The 11,106-nt window shown below is 34.2% G+C and overlaps 1 protein-coding gene across 3 annotated transcripts; it reads left to right on the top strand.

The window, feature by feature from the left end:
• On the top strand, positions 1-10,588 carry LOC130634228 (tripartite motif-containing protein 59-like). Of its 3 annotated transcripts, XR_008982141.1 has the most exons (7): positions 8-506; positions 1,495-1,787; positions 3,405-4,321; positions 4,402-4,450; positions 6,321-6,373; positions 7,876-7,968; positions 9,904-10,586. XR_008982141.1 is itself a non-coding variant. In XM_057444605.1 (6 exons), exons 2-6 carry the CDS (start codon positions 1,513-1,515, stop codon positions 7,798-7,800), a joined length of 1,755 nt encoding a protein of 584 aa, XP_057300588.1. In that variant the 5' UTR covers positions 1-506; positions 1,495-1,512; the 3' UTR covers positions 7,801-10,588. The 3 variants fall into 3 exon arrangements, 2 of the variants coding, with proteins under 2 accessions (XP_057300588.1, XP_057300589.1); XM_057444605.1 differs by having other exon boundaries at positions 1-506; positions 7,340-10,588; XM_057444606.1 differs by having other exon boundaries at positions 9-506; positions 7,876-10,587.
• The last annotated feature ends 518 nt before the right edge of the window (positions 10,589-11,106 follow it).

Genomic DNA, 11,106 nt, shown 5'->3' with positions numbered 1-11,106 from the left:
ATCGCTTTTGCGCACATGTAGCCTGGATAGATAGCGTTATATTTGATCTGAGTTTGAATCAATTATAGAAAACGTTAGTTAGCTTAAATATTGCTATTTCGTTAGATGAATTTCTTTTGTGTGTTTTGCACCGTTTTCTAATGTTGTTCTCAAGAGGTGACCTTTTATTTGACTTTATTTTTTTTTTGATGTTAATTAAATTAATACATAATTAATAATAAATCAAATCTATATTATATCTTACTAAGCAATGCGTGTGCAACGGTTATGCAGCGCAGCAATGGAGTGTGTTAAAAGTATCTACGGTAAAGCGCTATTTAAAAGAAAAAAAATGATTGTCATAGAAACCAACAATACTGGTTGCTTTAAGGTTTTGTGGCCGTCCTAATAATATTTTGAATTGCTAATAAGCATACTGTTTTGTGTATAAAACAATTTGTTAAAAAAAAGTCGAACGAAAGATTTTGAAAAAGTTGGTGGTCTAGACCAAGTCGATTTTGTATGAGGTATGCTATTATTGTATAGTAAGTAAACCTGCACATTATCTTCCAAATTCACTACTTTTTATAAGTATAGTTTAATTCAAGTTGAAATTGAGTCCCGACAAAAGTTTACAAATTAGTGCATCGTCGTTAACTAACAGAGCAGAGATTTTTTTACAAAATCGAAGTTCAAAAATGATAAGGGAGGAGAAGTTCACAATTCACAATCCACTTTCCACTAAAACTTCTTAGGGTGGAGATTTTTTTTGCCGTTTTAAATTTTTATAATATTGTCAACTGAATATATTCTTAGAAAGAACGTGTATTATACTACTGAAAAATAACGGATAATAAAATGTCTCCATATATCAATAACTTATTACCATGATAATAACTTCTAAATAAATTCTTCTTATGTAGGATTAAAACTTTGTTGTACCTAGATAGCTTTTTAGTTACAGTTATCCAAACTTGCCTTAACCTTTTAAGGTTTTGTACGTAACGTTGGTGGAGACAATAACCATGACACTAAAATTTTTAGATCTAATCATTAGCTTAATGGATTCGTCATTTTGGATATAATACAATCCATTACTTTTTTATTCTTCCTTTACCAAAATAGACTTTTGATTTTACCAATATGCATATTTTCCAGACCATAATATGGAGGAGTTTTAATGAATTGACGATGTTTTTAGATATAGTTATTTGGAACTTGTAACTCATTTCATGAGGTTTCAAAAAAAGTTTTGATAGAAATTTTGTTTCAAAGAATCAATTGTCCTGTCACTTGTGTCTTTATGATACATACTTCCATTACATTGTTTTACGCTATGATGACTTAGTGTCAGTGTATCCAAAGTCTTTTTGTTTATAATCTACCAAAGCGTTTTCTATTACAAGCTGTATGTTGAAGTATATAGTTTGTTATAAAAATTTATACAGGACGGATTATTCATGAAAACAATTACGCGTTAATTATATCTCGTTTTTTTTTATTTTATTATTACAGATAATATTCTATTTCATCATGGCTATGTCGAAAGAAGAACTGTGTGCATTGCTAGAATGCAAGATTTGCTTAGACACATATGAGGAACCAAAGAATCTCCCCTGTGGACACACTTATTGCAAGAATTGCATCGACAGTATCTTAATTTTCAAAGAAAACGGTAGTGCAGAAATTCCTTGTCCATTTAAATGTGAACTCACTGTGGCAATTGATGAAAGTAAAACAACCTCTTCCTTACCAACAAATTTTCCACTTTCCAACATTATAGAAGAGGCAGAGAAGAAACAGCGGGAGTAAGTTATTTTTTCTGATCGCTATCTCAAAAAAAAAGAAAGACATATTAACGCACTGTAAGAGCTGACTTAGTGTCACAATCTACTTTTTTGATAAAGAGAATTTTGAGATTTAGAGAATTAAGAGATTCATTAATAGCTTCGGCTTCGGCTTTTTAGCCAACTGCGTTCAATTGAAAGTTTGCAATAAATTATTTTCTGATTTTCCCGCTATCACTGATTAGTGTATTTATATACACAGTAATTTGAAACCTGTGCATAATAACTTCAAAAACATTATGCATACTTTCCTTACTTCATTAGAATGTTATTAATTTCGGCTTAGATCCATGTAGGTAATGTAAGGTAAAGTTTTTACAAAGTTCGCATAAAAAAGTTGAATAAAAAAAGTCGCATAAAAAGTTGCACAAAAGTTTGAAAAAACTTCCCGAAAATCCGGTTTTTCTCGATTTTTAGGTAAAATTCTAAAAAAATCGAGAAAGCGGATTAATCAGGTGTCGAAAACATGCAGAAGGATTTTATTTGATGAAACACAGTTGTAAGTTTCAAGTTGAAATGATAACCTTAACAAGAGTTTTTATATTTTCCCGATTATAAGGATTTTATAGAGATTTTTAGTGGTACTTTCAATTAATACCTAATAGCAAAGCGTCTAAAAGGTATGGAGCCTAAAAATTTTGACATGCAAGTGTCTAATAGAAAATATTGAAACTCAGAAATTGCCATGCATAAAAAAGTTATTAATAAAAAATAGTCTCCGCTGACACTAGCATTATTATATAAGACGAGATAAGGCACGTGGAAGAATCCATTCAGGCAAAAGAATAGGTTGTTCACGGTGTTTTGCTGACGTCAGAAGTGCAGATACAAAGAAAATGAAACGCATTTTAAAAAATGTATAGGATTATATGTTTTCGACGAACGCATAAGGAAATGTAACGGTTATAAAATTTTGCAGACGTCAGCAAATTCCCCTAAAGTACCAAAAAAGCTTTTTTTTATTATTTGCGTATCTCTTGCCTCCGCCACATATATCTTGAAACACTAATCAAGAAAATGTGTACTTTTGACGAACAGTTACCGGGATGTTAGGGTTTAAATGTTTATTGATGACGTCATCAACCCGTCCATTCCGAACTGAATTCAGGAACCCAGATTTAGAAAACTTACTTAATATGGTCTAGGTGTTCCTTAGTTACCCACGCTGTGAAAAACTTTAAGTTTTTTGGCATCAAAGTTGTTAGTGCACAGTACTGGCTTCATTAATTTAAACTAAGATATCACGTTAACGTAGTGATATTGACGTCGCGCCGTAACGTCAAAACATTTGAGACATATGACATATCTACGTCAACGAAAAATAAACACATTCACTTTGCCTGTTACAAACAGGCACACACACAGTCTCTGTATTATTATATAGGCTAGTCGATAATACCCGTGGAAGAATCCACTTAGCCTTAAAGAAAAAAAATTAAAAAATTTAAAAAAGAATAATGTGGCGCTTTTCATTTAAAATAATTAGAAATTCTTGTAATATTTATTACTAACAATTAGCAACATGAAGAATTATTACTGGAATTTTGTCCATTGCTACATTTGTAATTGTGTTTTTAGGTTAACAAGCCATCAAGGCAACCATTGTCAACAAAATAAACAATGCAATAAAGAAGTTAATTTCCTGTGTATTACATGTGGTGTGAAGATTTGCAATCAGTGTCAAAAAGCACACAGTTGCAAACTGAAATCATTTATTTCAGTAACATTTGATAAGAAATTAGAAGAAACACGACCATTGTGTCAGCAACATATGTCACATGCAAAACAAGTTTGTCTGGACTGTGCTAATATGTTTATTTGTGTGTACTGCGCCAATAGAGAGCACAAAGATCACATGAAGAAAGGTATTGTGGAATTTGGAGAAGAAGTAAAGACCTGGTTCAAATCATTTACAGATACATTTGAAGACACAAAAATTGTTTTGGAAAATATAACCAAGGTATATAACAAAGCTATGATGAAATTTTGGAGTGAAAGAGAGAAATTAGTTCAAGAATTGGAAATAAGAAAATTTAAGCGACTAGGGCAATTTCTGGAACTTTTAAATACTGAACACAAAAATATACTAAACCAGTTTGACAAAAAAACGCAGGAGTTTAGACAAATCATATTTGTAGAAGGTTACACAGATAGTACTAAAGTAAACCAGGCTTCGGAATACATCAATACTTTGGAATTAAAGACACATTTTGAATTGGTGGCAGAAAAAACAGAAATCGAACAACAACTGCATCGTTTGACTGTCTTTCCAACAATTGTTCCGTGTTTTAATTTCCATCTGAGTGTGTTTAATAATGGCAACTTGTATGTAAATCCATTGGGTGAGGTGAACATTGCCATTGATTTTGTAAATACAGCTAGTGTTGAATCTGGGGATAAAGATGTTTACGCCAACAACATTGCTAAAAATTCGATACAAGGTAATCAATTGGAAATCAAACGCAATTTTTTGGATTTAGTTGAAGATTTAAACGGTAAGCACTTTCTTTGATGGACTGTGCAATACATTATAACAGGTATCAAATTCCTTAAATCTCTTCTTCTGATTTTTTAGTGAATGAAAGGCTAACTAGTGTTGCTAAAGTTGTAAAAAGACCACAAAAGTTAGTATATACTATTTCTTATTACTCCTACTAGAGTGTTTTGAACGTTTTATGTTTTTAACTAAGTGATTAGTCTACATCACGCCTTTTAAGAGGCATTAAAATCATAACGAAAAAAAACAACAAAAAATACAAATTAAATAAGTCTTTTTAACAAATACAATGATGAAGAATCATCGTGCTAGTAAATTGACAACAAAAAAAACTACATTATTTGCGACGTTTCGGGTGTTTCACACACCCATTTTCAAGCAATCAAAAACGTACAAAGTTCTCCTAAATATATACAAGTTTAACAGTAACCATAGTTACAGATTAAATACTAATTGTATAAATACAATGGAGCAGATCTAATGTTGTTATTCAACTGGGGACTATCCCGCATTATGAACAAACTCTCATTAATCTCTAGCAAATACCGATTGCTACCCCTAGAGAGTATACTAAAATCGTCAAGAGATGATGTGGTGTGACAGGCTTTAAGATGATCTTTAATTGCCGTGCAATTAGATGAGGTTGATTTCCTACATGTTAAGGGAGACACTCCGAGGTGCTGGCTTGCCCGAACCTTTAGATGACGCGACGTCTCACCTATATAAGTGGCGTTACAACCACTCCACTCATATTTGTAAATGACGCCTGACTTTAATTCTTTGGGCAACAGGTCTTTAAATCTGAAGAAGTTAGATAAACGAGTGTGAGTCCTAAAAACAACAGAAAGTTTACAACAATGCAAAGTAGATTTAAAAAGTTTTTCTAACTTCGTTCTCGTTTGTAAAGATGTTTTACCTAAAAAAGGAAGAACAATCAAAATGTCTTCTTTGGTTTTGCGAGATGTTGAAAAAAAGTGTTTTATGACCTTGTCAATAAATAGTTCTGGATAACCATTTCGAATAAAGATATCTTTGATTCTAATAACCTCATGATGGAAAATTGACGATGAAGCAAAGTATAAATTTAGCCAAATTTATAACGTTCAGGAATAAAACTATTGAAGTGGGTGTACACTCCGCTAAAAGTAAGCTTTCTATATATGGATGTAATAAACTTTCGGTCCACATCGCGAGTAATGGATATGTCAAATGTCAATATAATTAGGATAACTTTGTATGTTTTTGATTGCTTGAAAATGGGTGTGTCAAACACCCGAAACGTCGCAAATAATGTAATTTTTTTTTGTAAATAAGTTTTAACAGCAAGTTAATAGAAACCCGAGAAAAATTAAGGCACATTAATTGAATAAGATATATATTGCTGCCTTTTGATTTGTTTATTTACGCACGATGAAATTTTAGCAGTGCCTTGAAATTACTGCAAGATATCATTCTAAGCGACACTTTGCGTTGAAGAAACGTAATCGAGTTTTTGTTAAGGTAACCCCTGTTTTCCCGACTTTTTGAGCGACAAACAGACAAACAACAGCTATTATCAAAAAGTCTAGTCCATAAGTCCGTGGAAACGGATTTAGGTAGAAGAACAATGAAAAAAGGGCTTGTTTTAGGAATTTTGCTGACGTCGGCAGTGCATATACAAAAACATTCTTAGTGAGATTTATTTACCCGTTGCCTGTGATGTTTAGAGCTTAACAGGCTGATGAAGAAAATGCATAGGATCATGTACTTATCCACCAGAAGGAAGTCGAAAAAAGAAGTTTATCTATGTATTTACGTATAGAATTATTTTTAGCTTTAGTTAAGTTTTAGTTCAATTCTTTCCTGCCTTAAGAGACCTGGTATTTTTTTCACTTTAAAGGTGGAAATTAATACATGGCTACATCTTTCCACATATCTTATTAAAACCCATTAAATTGACATAAATTAATTAAGAAATTAAAAAAAAGATAAATTGTAATTTGTTAATTACACTTTAGGGATGCAAACTTGAAAAGTACTCCGACGCTGAAAAAGTTTGATCAATTCGACGGTATGAATTTTTATTCAATATATTTATTCAGACAGACAAGACAGACAAGACAGACAAGACAGACAAGACAGACAAGACAGACAAGACAGACAAGACAGACAAGACAGACAAGACAGACAAGACAGACAAGACAGACAAGACAGACAAGACAGACAAGACAGACAAGACAGACAAGACAGACAAGACAGACAAGACAGACAAGACAGACAAGACAGACAAGACAGACAAGACAGACAAGACAGACAAGACAGACAAGACAGACAAGACAGACAAGACAGACAAGACAGACAAGACAGACAAGACAGACAAGACAGACAAGACAGACAAGACAGACAAGACAGACAAGACAGACAAGACAGACAAGACAGACAAGACAGACAAGACAGACAAGACAGACAAGACAGACAAGACAGACAAGACAGACAAGACAGACAAGACAGACAAGACAGACAAGACAGACAAGACAGACAAGACAGACAAGACAGACAAGACAGACAAGACAGACAAGACAGACAAGACAGACAAGACAGACAAGACAGACAAGACAGACAAGACAGACAAGACAGACAAGACAGACAAGACAGACAAGACAGACAAGACAGACAAGACAGACAAGACAGACAAGACAGACAAGACAGACAAGACAGACAAGACAGACAAGACAGACAAGACAGACAAGACAGACAAGACAGACAAGACAGACAAGACAGACAAGACAGACAAGACAGACAAGACAGACAAGACAGACAAGACAGACAAGACAGACAAGACAGACAAGACAGACAAGACAGACAAGACAGACAAGACAGACAAGACAGACAAGACAGACAAGACAGACAAGACAGACAAGACAGACAAGACAGACAAGACAGACAAGACAGACAAGACAGACAAGACAGACAAGACAGACAAGACAGACAAGACAGACAAGACAGACAAGACAGACAAGACATTACTTATTTCCAGGCGTTGCAAATATCATTAAAAGAGGTCACATCACGGCGTTTCTAACACTTTTATCAAGGCAGCCAAGTATTGCTACAAAATATAATAACGGAGATACGCTGTTAATGGTAGCTGCACGTTCCAACAAACCAGCAATAGTTAAAGCTTTGATTGAAGCTGGTAGTAATGTTCATTTTGTGCATTTAAATAAATGCAGTGCATATCACTACAGTGCATACCTTGGTTATTATGATGTTTTAAAACTTCTGGTCAACCACGACAACACACATATTAACGTTGTAGATGATGATCGTAGTACCCCATTATACTATGCCTCGGCTAATGGCCACACCGATTGTGTCACATTACTCTTGTCTATACCACATATTGACGTAAATATATCAGATATTTATGGGAACAGACATTGTGATAGTTCTTATCAAACTGTAAGACGCTTATTGAAAGAACATAGAAGGAAATAATTTGTTGGATAGGCTTGCTTTGAAAAATAGAAAAATGCAATCGATAAGAACCTTGCTTATTTATACCTTTATTAGCTGTGGAACACACACCTTCTAGTTTCGGCTGAAAGCTCGCACAAAATCATGATCTACTGGGATTTAAGTAAAGGTGTGCGTATCTTGGACACGGTTAGTAAAATTGACGTTAAAATTAGTCGACGCTTATACGGCTATAATACGTTGGAGATAATTTTTGCTTAAATTTCCACAATTTTCTTTAATACGTCGATATTGTGCTCCGCCATGTTTTTCACGCCTAACTACGTATTTTCAATGTTTTTGTATAAACTCGTGTTGGTTTCAAGAGAATTCATAATTTGAATCAGCTACTTCTATATACGCTATATATATAGCTAATTTTATTTCATAAAATCTGTATCCATCTACTACTGGATTCTTACAACACAACCGGCTCAACCATACAAATAATTATTACTATTATCAAGTTATTTAACCCCAATCATTGAATTATTTGTTATATATTTATTATACCATTATCATTATGGAATCAACATGTTATGCTGCAAGTATTTCTGTCGACCAAAAAGGGGACAGTAATACTTCTCAAACTTCTGTGGTTGACGGTACCATAGCATGCAACACGCCACATGGCAAGAGAAAGGCTGTTGATCAGCTTAAGAGCGATCAGTATAAGCGCTTTAAAATCACTAGAGAAGAGGATATCCAAGTGGTCTCTTCCTGATGATATAGCCTCTTATGCAAACGATGCATCCGAGGAATTCATCTCAGAAAAAGAACTAAAAGAGAAAGTGCTGCTGGAGGCTCCCACACCAGTGAACTTGGATACCAGCAATAGAAGGTAGCCAAAGAAGCAGACCTTTCTTGGTGGCCCCTCCCATTCAAAAAAGAACGGTGGGGGCATTCCAGCTACAAACCAAGGCAACCATATTATAAAGGTACCTACTTTTCTACAACTAGAAAAGGATCCTTTTCTCAACATTCAAAAGTTGCAACCACTTCCACAAGTCGAAAATTGGGTGAATTTGGAGGATCCCACTCAAGTTCACCCTGCCATGAAGAATCTGTTCTCAAGGTGGCAGATACCAATTGTACCCTTATCAGGACGCCTTAAACATTTTCTTACAGCTTGGAAAAAGTTAACACAGGACAAAGATATCCTGTCAGTCATACAAGTTCAAGATTATTTCGAAGCCAACACAGGCAATAATACCTCATTCTCTTGTTCGAAATCTAATAGACATAAAGTTAATAGATGGGGGAAGTGGCAGACATGTTGAGAAAAGGAGCCATTTCGAAAGTAGCTCCCCCAGAGGGGCAGTTTCTAAGCAATCTGTTTTTAGTAAAAAAGAAAGATGGAGGAAATCGACCAGTAATAAACCTCAAGCATTTAAACAAATTTGTTCCTTACGAACACTTCAAATCTTTCATGCGCAGTCGTTTCTTGTTCTTTCTTTGTTTTTTATTGAGGCATATCATACTTTAAACTATCGACAATCGGAAGATCGATATCAAAGAAAATTGTGGAAATTTAAGCAAAAAAGATCTCTACCGTATAATATCTTGTAATGCAGGGGCGGCGCCACAATTTTCAAAGTGGGGGAGGGGGCTTAGGAACATTTGGGTTTTTTGAGAATTTAGTGACAATTAACGAGCGAAGTAAGTTTCCGAAACAGCTGGGGACCAACGCATTTCTATAACAGTCCTATAACACGTAAAACGGCTTTACCTTGGCTATAACGGCCCTGCCTGTTTTGCACTGATTTCGTTCGTATGCGTTACTGCATAGAGAATAGGATTATTTAGTGAGATAGCCTGCATGTTCACTAATTGGATAACATCAATTTTCAGGTAGTAATAGAAACACGTATTGGCAGAGAATAATAAATTATTATTTAGTAAAATAGTAAAAAAACAGGGGGAGCTGAAGCCCCCCAGCCCCCTAGTGGCGCCGCCCCTGTAATGGCTAACTATCCTTTACAGACTAATTATTACGTTATGTTTAAAAAAATTATTAGACTAGTAGCATTATTTTCACTGGTGTATTAATTAATCTGCATGCAAAAACTAAATTTTTCTTTTAAGATCAAGAGATGCCTCCACTCAAATTAAAGTTTGTAATAGGTTGGTTGGTCTACGGCTTATCGCATGTTTGTTTTGCCTATCGATTTGCACGAAAGATCTTGGGAATATGTAAACACCACATCACAATGAAACTACTCTGAAATTGCTTGGATTTGTAAAAAAATTCCGCAGCAGATATTTTTAGATTTTCGGTCATGATGTATCTCCCTGTCATCCTTTTTCGGGCGTCACTAGCACAAATGGCAATTCGACTACCAGTTTGAATAAAATACGCATATTATTGTTACGCATACATTATTATCATTTTTTATTAGTTATGCCATGAATCAAGTATTTACAATGCAAGCTCAAATAGAGCCTGTTTTTTGTGTATATATATTCAATCTTGTGCGCTTAACTGAGAGAGGTAATTAATTGGCATGGTAAACGCTGATTGCAGTCTGTTTGATATGTTATTTGATCTGAATTTATATAGGAGTTTTTTGTAAGAAATATATTTTTTAAAATGCCTTCTCATTGATTGTGTAACACACGTACCTGTATTGTGATGATCAATTTGGTTTTTTGTATTGACACCTTGACCGGTCATTGTGTAACATTACTTTTGCAATCTTCATAACAGATTAAGAAAAATAAAGTATGTTGTCCGACAGTTCTTACCATAACAGACCTCTGTAAGAGTTTCACTGTAAGCACTCCACACTGGTTGTGCGAAAAGGTTTAACTAGACTAAGTGGTCAACCTAAATTGCTATTCTAACCTTTTGTTGCTTTAATGAATTTCTTATTTGTCATGCTTTAAAGTATTTCCTCGATGCTGTATTTACTTTTTTGACATAAACTAGTCCTTATGCAGGGGTTTTGTTTTATTAAAACATGCTTGTGCTGGTACAACCATTATTAGAAACCTTATTTACTTAAAATATGCTGAATCTTCCTATTTCATTATATTTCAATGCTGCGTTTGTGAAAAGTAATTAGTCTAGCATCGCCTGCTGCACATGCTAGTCAAGCCATACTTGAGTTTTTTATTGGCTTGCGATACGTCGTTGATTAGATATAGACTAATTGTATCCTAGACTAACAAAAAAAACCCAGCTAATTTATAACATTAGTTCAGAGCTTCATAGCTGTACAGCAATTTTTTAACTATTTTTGAGTCATGCAATTTAAATAAATAATAATGATGTCTATTTGTTACTGA

This window comes from Hydractinia symbiolongicarpus, chromosome 1 (assembly GCF_029227915.1).
Source record: "Hydractinia symbiolongicarpus strain clone_291-10 chromosome 1, HSymV2.1, whole genome shotgun sequence".
Classification (NCBI taxonomy): domain Eukaryota; kingdom Metazoa; phylum Cnidaria; class Hydrozoa; order Anthoathecata; family Hydractiniidae; genus Hydractinia; species Hydractinia symbiolongicarpus.
The sequence above is the reverse complement of the archived record's forward strand: the minus strand, read 5'-3'. Positions and strand labels throughout refer to the sequence as shown.

Excerpts from the sequence above, each read along its gene's own strand:
- LOC130634228 (XM_057444605.1), top strand. The coding sequence starts at position 1,513 with ATGGCTATGTCGAAAGAAGAACTGTGTGCATTGCTAGAATGCAAGATT. Across the intron at positions 1,788-3,404 it reads GCAGAGAAGAAACAGCGGGA|GTTAACAAGCCATCAAGGCA; the intron begins GTAAGTTATTTT and ends TTGTGTTTTTAG. Across the intron at positions 4,451-6,320 it reads GTTGTAAAAAGACCACAAAA|GGATGCAAACTTGAAAAGTA; the intron begins GTTAGTATATAC and ends ATTACACTTTAG.